General features: G+C 46.0%; 1 protein-coding gene across 5 annotated transcripts in view; it reads left to right on the top strand.

Annotated features, from left to right (window-relative positions):
- Mylk (myosin light chain kinase) overlaps positions 1-15,018 on the top strand; it is a 249,598-nt gene that overhangs the window by 67,640 nt on the left and 166,940 nt on the right. For all 5 annotated transcript variants that reach the window (XM_038344888.2, XM_038344886.2, XM_038344887.2 and 2 more), the window contains one exon: positions 1,757-1,924. In XM_038344888.2, coding sequence (XP_038200816.1) covers positions 1,760-1,924 — 165 coding nt within the window. In that variant the 5' untranslated portion in view covers positions 1,757-1,759. The remainder of the gene's footprint in view (positions 1-1,756; positions 1,925-15,018) is intronic.

The following is a 15,018-nucleotide window of genomic DNA, read 5'->3' as shown; positions in this document are numbered from 1 at the left end:
ATCTATTGAATTTTTAAGAAAATTTAGGAGGAAAAATTAGGAAACATTTCTAATGGTTTGCTTTCGCTGTGTAAAATGATTACTTTTCTGTAGTAGAAAAGGAGCACCGTCTTGTGTACTAGACCCATGGATATTTTCTGTTTTCTCCTTCGGCCTGTGTAGCATGACCCCACCCTCACCTGTCACTCAGGGTCCTCATTTGTATAAAGATGAGTTCACTCATGGTGTTAGGTTAAAAAGGAGGAGCGGGAGGAGCGGGAGGAGCGGGAGGAGCGGGAGGAGCGGGAGGAGCGGTATCTGGAGTTCCGCTGTGCCGTGGGGAGAAGTGCGTAGTTAACTATGAGGAACCTTTCAGAACAGCTGGAAAAAGCTTCCAAGTATTGTCACCACAAAGAAGTAGTAACTGTCCAAGGGGACGGATATGCTGACTGTCCCAACTTAGAGCACATGATGCCATGTACCAAGACACAACATTGTATCCCATAAATGTATGCAGCTACCATGTCAACCAAAATAAAATGATAAAAATCTTAAATGTGAAGCTGGGCGGTGGTGGCGCACGCCTTTAATCCCAGCACTCGGGAGGCAGAGGCAGGCGGATCTCGGTGAGTTCGAGACCAGCCTGGTCTACAAGAGCTAGTTCCAGGATAGGCTCTAAAGCTGCAGAGAAACCCTGTCTCGAAAAAAAAACCAAAAAAAAAAAAATCTTAAATGTGAGATCATAGATAAAGGTCCTCCACACAGTGTTTGAAACAGAGTGAGTGTTCAGTAAGTGGCAATTTAAAATGTTATTTATTGTGTGTGTATGCACATGTCCCATGGTGTACATGTGGAAGTCAGAAGATAAAGCAAAGAAGTAATTTCTTTCCTTCTACCATGTGGGACCAGGGGATCAAGCTCAGGCCATTGTGTGTGGTGGCAAGTGCCTTTTGTTTCATAAGCCATCTTGCCAGCCCACCAATAAGTGATAATTTATTATATTTGCACATTGGTATTTATTTTCTAATTTTTACCTTGAAACATACTTAAAGTTAAGAAGCAACTCAAACAAGTGAACCATTGATTGCTTCTGTGGATAGCCATTGTTCCTCTCCATATTAGCCCTTTAGTCCTAGATAATCTCGCCAGCCTACAGACACATCCTGTCTAGTCCCATACCTGCCTTGAACAGGATCCCAGGTTCAAGGTATTCTTGGCAGTGATGGCATAATTTTGCTCTACCTCATTGGATAAATGCGTTAGCCTCTTTGGACCTTAGTTATAGATGAAGGAGTCAGCCTGGATGACCTTCTAGTGCCTCCTTCCTTTCCTTGATATTTTGATCTTTGAGTCTTTCTACAATGTAGGCCCTGGCTTGACCCTCCCCTTATTCAGCCACCTATTCTCACCTTCTCACCTAGGGCCTTTGTCACGTTAACCCCAATCTCCCACCAACTCTCACCTTCTCACAGAGCCTCAAGGGCCTATTATGAAATCTGTGACTATCCAGTTTCCCTGATCTTGCCCAAGTCATGCCCTCTCAGGAGACAGATGGGAGCTCTTGGGGGGGCATGGCCTGGGAGCTGGAGTCTAGGACTGGATCTGTCTTGCCTGGTACATTATGTGGAGAAGCCACAGAAGGTACTCCAGGTGATTGCTGACCTTACTGGGCCCCTGCACCTTCTAGTTCAAACCACAGGGCTGGGTGAGTGGTATCTACAAGGGAGACAATATGCTGCTTGTTCTAAGACCTGACTTGCTCCTCTTCCTTTTGTAGACCATGGCGGATGTGAAACTGGTTGCCTCTTCACGCATGTCCAAAACCTCCCACAGTGTGGATCCTTCAAGGGTCAGCTCCATGCCCCTCACAGAGGCCCCTGCTTTCATCCTGCCCCCTCGGAATCTCTGCATCAAAGAAGGAGCCACGGCCAAGTTCGAAGGGAGGGTAAGAAGCGTGGTTGATTGGGAGATGGGATGGGGGGCATTGGGAAGATGGGGAGTGTTCATCAAATGTTTCCTCAGCAAGCCAGACATGACTAAAGGTCTAGCCTTCCTTTGGACCATCATATAAATGGGATATGTCTGAAGTGAGGGGCAGATGGACCGCGTTCCCGCTGCCCAGCTCCCGGTCACCGGCTAGCTTATACCCCGAAATAACAACACACAAATTGTATTCTTTTAAATACTGCCTGGCCCATTATTTTCAGCCTCTTACTCACATCTTGACTAACCCATATCGAATAATTTGTGTAACACCATGAATGGTGTCTTACCCGGAAAGATTCAGCATGTCTGACCTGGTTGCTGGCTTCATCGCATCTCGCTCACTGAGGAGAGTCATGGCAGTCTCACTTAGGAGAGGAGTGGCATCTGACTGAGCCATCTACCTCACTTCCTTTTTCCTGTTCTGTCTACTCCACCCACCTAAATGTTGGCCAATCAAATGGGCCAGGCAGTTTCTTTATTAGCCAATGGGAATCCTCCATCAGATATGTACCATCTTGTTCTATTTCTTGGTTTATGATGAGCTTCAGTCTCTGGTGATGAACTCAGCCATAAAGGAGGGGATCAGGCAAGTTGACCATCTTGAGATGTTTTGCTGCTCATTATATTCTGAATACATGGCCTGGTGTCAGGAGGAATAAATATTGAGTTTAAAAATGTGCTCCAAAATCTGGGCTCCTACCAAGGGACTGATTTCTCTCCCATTTCTTCTCCAGAAGGAATGTTTTATCGCCTGCTTCCCTGTTCCACCCAGGGGAGTGGAATGTCAGGATCCCAAATTCATTTTGTCATTTTTCACCGATGAATCTTGATCTCTTGCCCTCCTGGGGCCTCCATTTCTTCTTCTGAAAGTATGAATGGCAATCCTTGCCTGCTTTCTATTAAATAGGTAAAGAGGAGAGCCTGGAAGAAAATCTGTAAGATCAGCTGAGTCTATACCTGGTGGGAAAACCTTCTAGTAAGCTGTAAGTAGGCATTACGTCAGCTTCACACGGAGGTGACATGGACGCGAGGGAGGCTCTGGGTAGTGTTCGCTTGGAGATCAAGCCCAGGGGTCCCAGAGCGAGAAGCATACAGGCCTTGGTGTGAGCACTCAGCGAAGTGTGAGGGATTCCCCAGTCCCCCTGTGACTGTAGCCATGAGCTTCTGGGAGCCAGCTGAAGAGCAGAGTCCAGCAGATGTTCTTGGAGGCCGTGGCCTTACCTCTGTGTGGTAGCAGGTTTGGCCACGAGTGTGCTGAGGCTTCTGTGTTGGAGACAGGTCAGAGCTGTCCCGAATCGTACGTGAGGCACTGATCTGTCTAGTGAGGACTTGTGCTAACGGGTCTGCCCTAACATCTTATCTAAAGCAGAGCACAGGGGCGATGTTGGGGGATGTTTGTGGGCTCCGCCAGCACGAGGCTCTCTTCTGTTGCCCTGAATTTAGTCCGCCAACTCTCATCTCCACACCAGAGAGAAACCTTGACTATTCAGAAATGGCTAGCATGCTCACAGAAAGGGAGGGAGGGCTGGTTCCTGGCACGGCATTGGTGACCCGTGAAAAGCCTCCAGCAAGTGAAAGAAGCCAGGCAGGGAAGGACCACACGATTCCATTTATATTGCATGTCCAGGATGGCATCTCTGGGAGGACAGAGACAAGAACAGTCCCAGCAGGTGGGGGAGAGAGAGATGGGTGTGGCTGCCAGTTGTTGCGGTTTCTCTCTGAGATGGAGTAAATGTCCTGAAACCAGACAGCCATGGTGACGGGGCGACTCTGTGGATGTTTTTATAAAATGCTAAACTATACACATTATAAAATTTAAAAGTCATTTACGATGTGCCTTCATCAGCAGATCTCCCCACCCTCTTACCACACCACTTCTGAGAGACTGCTCCTTCCTTGGCTTGGCTTCCCCACAGCACAGCAACACCCGGGCTTCTGTCACTGCCGTTGTTAGGAAGGAGCCATAGCTCTGAGTTAGGACCGTCAGGAAACAAACACTCACCTGGCATCTAGCATAGCTACTCCCTTGGATCTTCCATGAAGCTAGGTTTTTTTCCTTATTTGAGGGAAATCAACAACAACAAAACCAACCAAACAAAAATGAACCACAAATGCTGGCTGTTTCTAACCCAGAGCAGCCAATAAGACATTAGAAGTGCTCTATGCTGTCAGAAAGTGTCGTGATGCAGTACTTCTCTGGCTGAGTTGAAACTCACATAATACAAATTTAATCATTACTTGGTGTTCTGTTACTGTAACAACATTGCTGAGTTAAACCAACCTTTTAAAGGTGGTTTCTTTTGAACCACAGTTTCTGGGCTTTCAGCTGTGGTTGCTTGTGCATTGCGTTTGGGTCTGTGGAGGGAGAGTGCATCATAGTAGGGTATGCAGTAGAAAAAGATACTCTCTGTGTGACCCCAGAAACAAAGAAACAGGAGTCAGGGTCCCAGCCCCTTCAAAGGCACATCCCCAGTGACCTAATTTCCTTCCACTGAGGCTCCACACACTAAAGGGTTTACCCCCTCCAAATAGTGCCACTTGGAGGACAAGCTTTCATTACATGGGCCTCTTGGGGCCAAACCAAATCCAAACTGTAGCAGTGTTAACTGAAGAACTCTTAAGACAGTGTTGTCTTTGGGGTATTTTATTTGAGTTATGTTGACCCAAGAGTTGACTCTGCATATTCCTTGTGGTCTGTGTGTTCCTTTTGAATCATCCCAAGGGCCTGCCTTGCTGCTTGCCACAGGACATTGGCCGCGTGCTGGGGTATGGCATGTACGGAGGGATGTTAGAGAGGGATATGCAGCTAGGCTCTGGCTTACTTGCAGCAAACAGAGCTATGCAGAAAGCTGGGCACAAACACATGAAGACATTCACATCAGGGGAGAGCCACCTCTAATGACCCCAGGATGAGGAAGCTTGTTGTGTGGATGTCAAGGCTGAAGCCCAGCCAGGGACATCATGTCCTTGTGCCCTCAAGGAAGTCAAAAATTAGGTGGTTTGCTTTGAGCAGGAGTCGCTGCTAGAAGAAATTGAGCTCTGCATGCAGGCTCCCAGATGCTTGGCCAGAGGTGCCTGCTGCCCTCCAAGACTGCTTCTGGACCTCTGCACCCTGCCTGCAATGCCCTCCTCTCACGGGGCACACAGCCTGCTCAGTGGCTTCTGTGCCTGTGACCGCATCACAGCCACTGTAGGACAGCAGCCTTGGGGACTGGGCTCTCGAAGGGGTTCTTTCCAGGGTGCTTCTCTGAGGTTATGCCTCATCCTTCAGTTCTGCCTGGCAGTTCCTGTTGGGCTCATCCTTACTGGTACCCAAGGACCCCTGCTGGCTTCCCCTCCTTCTTGAGAGTTGCCACCCCAAGTGGAGGGTCTGGCTTCTTGTGGTGAGGCCGGGGATTGGTTCAGTGGATGCCACAGATGTCAGCAAGTCACGAAGACTCTTTCCTTCCACCTCCAAGGCTCTACGTAGCAGTTGGGGTGAAACTTGGCCTTATTGTTTTTATCCCTGAGATCTAAAAGCAACGGCCCACTCACTCTGTTTTCCTATTATGTCTACTTTCAAAAAGAACTGAACAAACCCCTCCTCCAATAACACACCTTACTTTCTCCCTGCCTTGAGTACACATGCAATGCCAGTGCTCAGGCAGCTATTTTAAACCATGAGACAGTGTGTTGACACTGAGGATTGGTTGGAGGCAGGAGAATGGCAGCGAAGGACTATCAACCCAGAGTCAAGTGAACCCTAAGGCTTCAAGACTTTCCACGATAAGATCTTTAGCTGTGATTATCCATACAGGAAATATTACAAAAATATCTTCCTAACAGGTCTAATGACGTCTATGTAGATGATGTTTTTAAATGATGGACTGCACTAGTGCTGTATATGTATATGCACAGGGACCGACTAGAAAACTCCTTTGGTCCCTTTCCAAATTCACTAGCAACGACAGACTGCCTTATCCTGAGTTTAATATGGCCCTGAATTTGAGAAGAATTCCTTCCGTCCTGGCTCTGGACATTCAGAAGAAAATCTTGCACTTGAAGGGAAGTGGCACGGTCTGTGGAGCTGCTTCTGTCCAATCAGGTCTAGGTAATTGGTTAAACTATGTCCTTGAATGTGCATGTGTGGGTAGGGTTCTACACGCCCAAAGCTTGAGAGGTTGTTTCCAGAAATTCACAAACATTTGCCTTCATGATCCACGCGTGCCACCTTTAGACACCAGCACCCCACGCCGTGCCCTGAGCTGACATTAGAAACCCCTGTCCTTTCATCCGGCTGTACCCTCTCGATACGGCACCTGGGACCCATCAGTTTTCTACCGCAGTGGCCTATGAGAGCCTCTTCCTGTGGCTGTTGTCGCTGGGCCCCAGTGGTGTGCTTGTGCACTCATGTGCTGGGGAGGATCTCCTCAACACAGGCACCTACTGCAAGATGTAAGGAGGGCGGGCACCAATGTCCAGAACAGCCCCACTGCATGGCAGTCTTTGCAGGGTATAGCTAGTGCCCCACTTGTTGGACCAACTGAAGTACCTCTGGCTGTTTTTGGTCCCTGTGGTGAACTGTGGCATCGGTGGGCTGCCTGCCTACCACAGGGTCAGGTATGAAAAGAGCAAGGTGGGAAAATACTAAGATCAGTGGAATTTTCTCCCCTGTTGCCCAGGGATTCACTGTTATCAATAAACTAAAACCATAGCCCCAGCGCTTCTGAAAAGTGCAGCCAGAAGAAGGGCTCTCTGGGTTCACTGGGGTGGGCCTCCTGTAGAATGCTGCTTTGCTCTTCTCAAGGCAGATGCTGCTTCGGCTGTGGAGAACAGGGAGGGAGCATGAGAAAACCTCCCTTGAAAGTGGAAATAATGGCTTTTGCTTGTGCTTTAACCGATGGAAGTATCATTTCCCCGAGTCCTTCTTCCCAGTTTCCATCCAACTGAGAAGTAGCCACTGTATTCAAGCGTGAGGAGTTTAAATGCCATGGCTGGCCTAATCTAGAGCATTCTTACTAATTCAGCTCTTGTGTATTGGTGAATTGAAGCTAAAAGACATGTTAAAAATAGCTGTTCTGAGCTGAGAGATGGCTCACCAGTTAAGAGCATTTGCTACTTTGCAGAGGACTAGAATTTGGTTACCAATGTCCACATGGCAGCTCTTACATGCCTGTAACTCCAGTTCCAGGGGATCCAAATCCTCCTTCTGGCCTCTGCTGCACACACAGCACGCATATATTCACGCTCCGGCACATAAACATCTGCATAAACTAAATATTTAAAATACTTAATTTTAAATAAGTGTGCCATTCACAATAGAAAGGAAATATTGGGTTCTTCAGAATTTACTTAAGGTATAAGATCTGCCTGAAGTATATTGTCACCACCTCTTGAGGAGAGAATATTCTCTGTCTATAGGAGGAATGCTAGCCTTGTGTCAGCCAGTGTGCATTTACTCCCTAGAATCCTGCAGATATCTGCTCCAGGTGGCTAACAGACATGGCCACAGTTCCTGAAGCAATAGAATAGGATGATAGAGTAGACATTTCTGAAAACTGTCGCTGTCAACAGTTGGTGGCTACATCAGGGTTGACCTGGTAGAGTGAACCAACTTAGTAATTCCTTCCCTTCCACACATGCCATGGAAATGAACTTAGGGAGGGACAAACGAGGAGGAGTTCAGAGCCACATGCTAAGTACCAAAGAAAAGGACATCCATTGTTTTGAGGTTCCCTCAGGGTTTCCCTGGAGTAATCCACTGCTGTCCTTAGGAGCAGACATAGGATGAAGACACCACAGAAGACAGAGCTTCATATCTGAGGCCACCATCTTTTTTGATGGCTTTCTAGCATCTTTGTGGAGGACATTAGAGCTCTTGGAGTAGCTGTTAGCCAGTTCTCAGGCTGAAAGATGCTCCCTTGGGCACAGTGAGTAGAGTGGGATCTGCTATCTGTTTGCTGAATGGCCGAGTCTCTTACGTTCATCAGGAGACTGCACCACATGCAGCCGTCCCATCATCAGGAAGCAGAGAGCAGTGAATCAGGAAGCACGTAGCTGCTGCTCGGTTCTGTTTCCCTACAGATGTAATCCAGAACCCTGACCACAGAATGGGGCCTGTACCCGCAACAGACAGGCAGATCTTCCCACGTCAATCCCCCACAGCAGCTCCCAGAAGCCTATCTCTTGGATGATTTCAGATTCCATTTAGCTAATGATAACACTAATCATCACACCTAGAGAGTTTTAGTATTGATTATGAAGTTAATGATAAAAAGAATAGAAAGATGATATTGAAGACTCTGCTTGGGGAGTGAATTTTGCAGGAAGGGGGAAAGATTAAGAGGGAAAAACATCATTTTGTCAATTTATACTCTCAACATTTACCTTGTACTTTTCATATGTTCTCATTGCTGGAGTTTTTGTTCACAGTAGATAAAAATTATGTCTGTAAATTTTTAAAGCATAATAAAATGCTTATAAAAATATTTGTTCCAGCAATCGGAGTTCCGTGTCCAGATTCTGTCAGATAAACGATCAAAGACAGATCCAAAGTTTACACTGAAAATATCATAGGCAGCATTTGGACATAGAAAAACATATAACTGCATCAAAATGCATTACACAACTCTGCTGGCAGTTAAACAAACAGAAATTTAAATTCCTTTTAAGTGTTGTATACCTGAGAAACTAGCAAAATCAAGCTCTCAAGGCCCAGTATGGGAGTAGGAGACGGGATGTTTCCTTTGCTGGAAGCATTGAGGATTAGCTCAGCCTCCTGGGATGGGTTCAGACTGGAAGAATGTTATAGGAGCAATAAAACCATTGATCCACTTTACCAAGAATTCTGTTTTGACACTGTACTTTAACTCTTAGTGGGGAAGCAGGGAAAATAGCTGGAATAGAGGTGCTCAGAACACTACTTATAATAGTGGAAATGGAGCCAGCCTGTACCCAAAGAGAGACCATTAAGTAAATACGTCAGAATGGCACCTATTGCATAATGTGTCGCCAGCTTGATATTTTGGGGAGCTACGTCCATACATGGAAATGTGGGAGAATAGCATAAAATGAAGAGAAAGCAGAAACAAGATGTGGTTGCCTAGACCGATCTCAACCTCATGAAAGCACCAAAATGCTTATTTCACGCAATTAGTAGAGGCTTTGCAGCCTTGTAAGTAGGGTTTGTTGTTGTTGGATGTTTTCTAAGTGTTATGTTTTTAAAATTGCTCAGTGACAGCTTCCCGATTAGAGAGGACAGGACTGGCACATTAAAATGGCCCTGGCTGTGCTAGGGGAGGCTCTTAGGTGTCTATTATCTTAACTGTTTCTAATTAGCTTGTCTCTTTGCCTCAAAATATAAACAAAGTGGAGTGTCAGAATGAGCAGTTGGAGATGGAGAGTCCAGGCTGAGGGGGTCTCGCAGCTGCTATCCTGCAGGTGGTCACAATGTCAAGGTGTGGAGGACTGGGTTGTTGCTAGTCAGTGGGTTTGGGCTGGTGCCGAGTTCATTGGACTCTTTTCTTAGAATTCTAGTATGTTGGGATTCTTGGTCATGTGTAACAGTCTTCCATGTTCAGAGTTAATGGAGTGCTTTCTCATGAGCCAGACAGTTAATTTGTTCAGAGCCAGAAATCTGTGGGAAGGGCAGGACTGCCATGCATGAATATGGTTGTGTTTGCTTTCTGTGTATCGCTTTGGGAGCTGGACCCGATAATCTCGATGGTCATTTCTCTAACATTCTATTATATTATTTGGTCTGTATCTCGGTGCCAATTTCCTTTATTGTTTATTCGGATTGGAGATTATTTCTAACAACATGCCAGACATTTATGTAGCCTTGTGTTGTATATGAAGTCCTTCCAGTCTGAGAGCACCAAGTGCTGTCTCTCTTCCATGTCCCGGCACTCTGCGAAAACGAGCAGATTAAACCAGGTGAAGCATCCAGGGAGGCCAAGGACGCCACGTGCTCAGTGTTCTGTAGGAGGGCTCAGGAAAGAATGACAACAGCATTGGTCACTCCCCACAAACCAAACCCACCTGCCTCTGAGTGGTGGTGCTGAGGACTCGGTGCCAAGCGTTCCAAACGCTGGCTGCTCAGCCCTTCTGGGTGTGTCTCCGTGAAGTTCTTCCTGGCACACAACCCTGAGTGCTTCCTCTCTAAACAGAACCCTCGTGGAGTTCCGTGATCGCGTTCCTTACCAGCTTTCTCCACTGTGCAGGCTCAGTTAGTTCCCTGCGAGACAGGTCATGTGGACTCAACCCTTCCTATGGCATTTGCCTGGGGACTAAGCGCTTTTAGGTACTGCTAAGAATGCTAATGACATTTAAATTTTTTCTTTCTTTATTTTGTATATGAGTGCTTTGCCCACATTTAAGTCTGTTCACTGCAGGTGTGCCTGCTGTCCAGAGGTCAGAGGACGGTGTCCAATCCCCTAGAGCTGGAGTTACAGATGGTTGTGAGCTGCCGTATAGGTGCTGGGAGCCAAATTCAGGTTCTCTGCAACAAGTGCTTTTAACTGTTGAGCCATCTCTCCAGACTCATGATGCAAGGTTTTATTATAAGCACCCTCTAATACCTGTTTGCTTCTTTCAACTAGTATGTTAGGGGACAGTCATTTAGCCCAATTGACAATTGCCAGACCCTTCCATAGTGCCTGACTACCTAGAGTAGGGAGCGGCTAACCAACTCTTTCCTTCTTTAGCAACTGTCCAGGCTGCTCACAGCAGTCTGCCTGCTTTGGACACTTCATGGGTTCCTCAAGGAAACATCCCTCCAGCTATTAAGAACACTGCCACCGTAGCTTCGCCCAAAGCCACAGTTTCTGCTTCAGTTTTGTTTCGATCATGATTGCTCCAAACTATTTGCACAAACCCTAAGGGACATCGCTTTGGTGGGTGTAAGCCTCTGACTGCTCTAGATGACCTCACTCATCTTGAAGCTGTTCTTAAACAGGAGAGAATACCTTCTCAGTAATAGCACTGAGATTGTGATTGGTGCTTATGCAATGCCGGTAATTGGTGTGTATTTGAGGCTTGTGGTTGGGTAGATCTAGAAACCATACACAAACAAGAGCATGACTGGTGGAACTAAAATCACTACCAGAATGCCAAACTCCTTTCCAGACTGTGTAAGCAGAACTCTATAATCACATTCCATTTCCCTTTTCTGTGGTCAGGCTAAGATTTCTTCATGCATACAACTCTTGCTCCCAGATGCCATTCCCTATGGCCTTTTGTCTATTTTAGTCTACCACAGGTAAGGTGGGTCGGGATGGTTGCACAGTGGACAGATAACACCAGCCATGGTAACAGCAGGAAGGTTGCTGAGGTGTTAAAGGGAGCAGCCCGGAGGGGAAACTGATCCGAGCTGATAAGGACTGTGGACGTCCTAAGAGGGTAAGAGATGGTGGGGAGCTGAGAGTACAGAGTAAAAGACTGTGAAGGATCAAAAGTGGGGGACTCTGGAGAGATGAGACAACAAGTACATCAGTGTAGAGTGCCCAAATGTTAAGAGCTGTGGGACTGCCAACACTCAGGAGCTGTAACACTAGCAGCAGGGCTGCCTGCATGCAAAGCCAGAGCAATAATTTTCTGACCTGAGCGTCCAGATTTGCATGTGTCTAGTTTAGCGGTATAAGATATTAGTTAGCAGAGCCTGAGCTGTCAGTTCCTAGGTTTATAAGCCCAGCCCAAAAGAATTAGGGCTTATGCTGCCAACACTAAAGGATAATACTCATTTTCAATTCTTACCTAAGGAAAAGAATTCTCAACCACTTGTAACATTGGAACCAGCCTTCTTCCCATTGTCCCATCACCTAGGCCTATGCCTTAATCCACATTTTCTGGTCATTTCCTGGGCCTTGCCTCTTAGACTTCTGTAAGGCCTTTCTAATTGGATTCTGCCTTTCCAGTCTATTGATGCTGCCCAGCCTCTTCTAAATCCTGTCACTCCCAGTTGCCCTATTCTTCTTTCCATGCAGCTATAGACTGTGCTGGAGTTTTCCTGTATAGAATACTTTTGGCTTTGAGTTCTGCTTATTTGGGAACTTGTTGCTAGAGTGAGACACCCTTTGTGAGCAAGTCTTAGTTGTTGTAATAAGGTTGCTTGTTCCTCCCGGCAGCTCAGACCCGAAATAACCACACAGAAACTTTATTACTTAAATCACTGCTTGGCCCATGAGCTCTAACTTCTTATTGAATAACTCTTATATCTTAAAATTTTAACCCATGTTTATTAATCTGTATGTCGCTACAAGGTCGTAGCCTACCAGCAAAGTTTCAGGGCGTGGCTCCATTGCTTCTCTTTACTCCTCCTTCTTTCTCCCAACATTCAATTTAGTTTTCCCCACCTACCTCTATTCCCTGCACAGACCCAAGATAGTTTGTTTATTAACCAATGGTATTCACAGCATACAGAGGGGAATCCCACATCACTTTGTTAATCATTGGTTCTCCAGAGCCTCTAAAGTGAATTCCTAGTCATGGTAGGTATATACTGCCTTTGCATTGCTACCACCAAAATACCTGGGAGAATGACTTAAGAAAAGAAAGCTGCTTCTTCTTCTTCTTCTTCTTCTTCTTCTTCTTCTTCTTCTTCTTCTTCTTCTTCTTCTTCTTCTTCTTCTTCTTTCTTCATTTTTTGAGGTCCAATCTAAGGAGGCAGGACAGACTGACTCAGTCCATGGCAGTGGTAGCATGAAGCTGTTGTTTACATGATGGTGACCAGGAAAAATGCCAGGCCAGAACCAGAGATACTTCTAACTTTCAAAGGCCTGACCCCAATAACCTACCTTTGCCAGTCACATCTCACCTCTAAAGCCTCTACAACCTTCAAAATAGTCCCATAACCTTGGAATTTAAACTATTCGTCCCCTAGACCCAAAGGTCCATTATTATCAGAAAAGATTTGATTTAATTATCAACCTGACACAACCTACAATCCCTTGAGAAGAAAGTCTCAGTGAGACAATCTGTGTGGGGTTGTCTCAGTTCAGGGAACACAATTCTCTATGCAGGGTGTGTATATGAGAGGTTGGGGTGGTGTCCTGAAATGAATGAGTGTAGCAATCAAGGTGAGTGCCAGCAAGCAAGAGTGCAAGCAAGCAAGTGTGCATGCATACACTTATTTCTATATTTTTCTGACTGTACATGTGATAGGATCAACTGTTTTAAGTTCTTGCCACCTTGGCTTTGCTGCTATGATAGATTGTAAGCCAGGATTGTGAATAAATAAAATATAAATATTATATATGTATATATTTATAAAAATAAACCTTTTCTTGCCTAAGTTGTTTTTTGGTCAGGTTATTTTCTTCCAGCAATGTAACTGGAAATAACACTGTCTTATAATAAAACATGTTAGTCGATGTTAACAGTTCCCAAAGTTTTTAAGAGCTCCAGCAGTGACCAAAAGCTCTTAACTATAGCCGGGCAGTGGTGGCGCACGCCTTTAATCCCAGCACTCGGGAGGCAGAGGCAGGCGGATCTCTGAGTTTGAGGCCAGGCTGCTCTACAAGAGCTAGTTCCAGGACAGGCTCTAGAAACTACAGGGAAACCCTGTCTCGAAAAACCAAAAGAAAAAAGGTCTTAACTGTGAGGTCCCCTTAAAAAAATCAGAAGAACAGATTGCATTATTTCATCATACAGTTGCACAATTCCGAAAGAGAAGAGCAAGGAGACACCAAGGGAAAATGAATTGAAATCCAGCAGAGCAAACCACAAGACCCCAAATCCTTCACCTTAATGTCCACAGGGCCTGTAGCCCAGCACATGATGACGAGTGTGCACACCAACGGGTTTGGGTAGACGTGCCCCTAGAGTCCTGCATCTCTTCATACGTGACCTCTCTATCTGAGCAGCTGCTCTGTGCCTGTAGCTTTCCTCAAGAGACATTACCCACTCCTGGCATCTTCAGCATCCTGGGATCTCCATTGCAACTTATGTTTCAGCTTAGCAGCCTCCATGCATAGCCTGCTTAGGGGCTTTCTGCAAGGAATCCACTCCTGTTAACACAATGCTGGGCTTCATAGGCTTTTTTTTTTTTTTTTTTTAAAAAAAAAAAAAACTTTGGTACAGGCTTTTATGGTCCCACAACTCTGGCATTCTGCCTACCTGCAAAACTGGTGTCGCATGGATGATTCAGTGGAGCTACCAATGGATGCTAGCTCAGGAAATAGTTGAGTCCCTGGAATGGCTAGTTTTATGTCAAGTTGACACAAGCGAGAATCATCAGAGAGAATGGAATCTCAATTGAGAAAATGCCTCCATAAGATCATTATGTAGGTAAATCTGTAGGGCATTTTCTTAATTACGGATTGGTGGAGAGGACACAGCCCATTGTGAGAGGTTCCTTCCCTGGGCTGGTAGCTCTAGGTTCTACGAGAAAGCAGGCCTTTAGGAGCAAGCCAGTAAAGGCAGCATTCCTTCACGATCTCTGCATCAGGTCCTGCCTCCCTGTTCCTGCCCTGCTTGAATTCCTGTCCTGACTTCCTTTGATGATGAACTGTGATGTGGAAGTGCCCATCAAATAAACCCTGTCCTCCCCAAGTTGCTTTGATCATGGTGTTCCATCACATCAGTAGTGACCCTATCTAAGACAGCCCCCTTGGACATAGCTGCAGTGGCCCCAGGGCTAGCCGGAACTGGAAAATACTCCCCCCTAAAGTTCTTTCTGGCAGGATGGCCCAGTGGCATGTTCTTTGTAAGTGGAAGCTTGTACTTTCATGCCCGGGAGTCTTTGGGTGAAGGTGGTGGTGGGATCTCAGGCTAAGCTTTCCTGTGGCTCCAGTGCTCAGTGCACAGCTGACATTTAATGGCGTTTCTACGGTGCCTCTCGGATTGTCATCATAAAGCGGCTATAAGTAGCCACCCATGACCTTGCTACAGACTAAATGATATGCTTCTTTAGATTTTATTCACCACATAAAATAGATCATTACTTGTGAATTTCACCTTCCTCTGATTGATTAAACACAGGTAGAATATAGCCGGATTCTTTGCCAGAATGCGCAAGAGTGGTCTCTAGTTCACTTCCCATCCCAGACCTTACTGCCATCTGAAACCTCAAGATCA

The sequence above is a fragment of the Arvicola amphibius genome, chromosome 10 (assembly GCF_903992535.2).
Source record: "Arvicola amphibius chromosome 10, mArvAmp1.2, whole genome shotgun sequence".
Classification (NCBI taxonomy): Eukaryota; Metazoa; Chordata; class Mammalia; order Rodentia; family Cricetidae; genus Arvicola; species Arvicola amphibius.
Note: the sequence above shows the minus strand (reverse complement) of the source record. Positions and strands in the feature narration are given on the sequence as shown.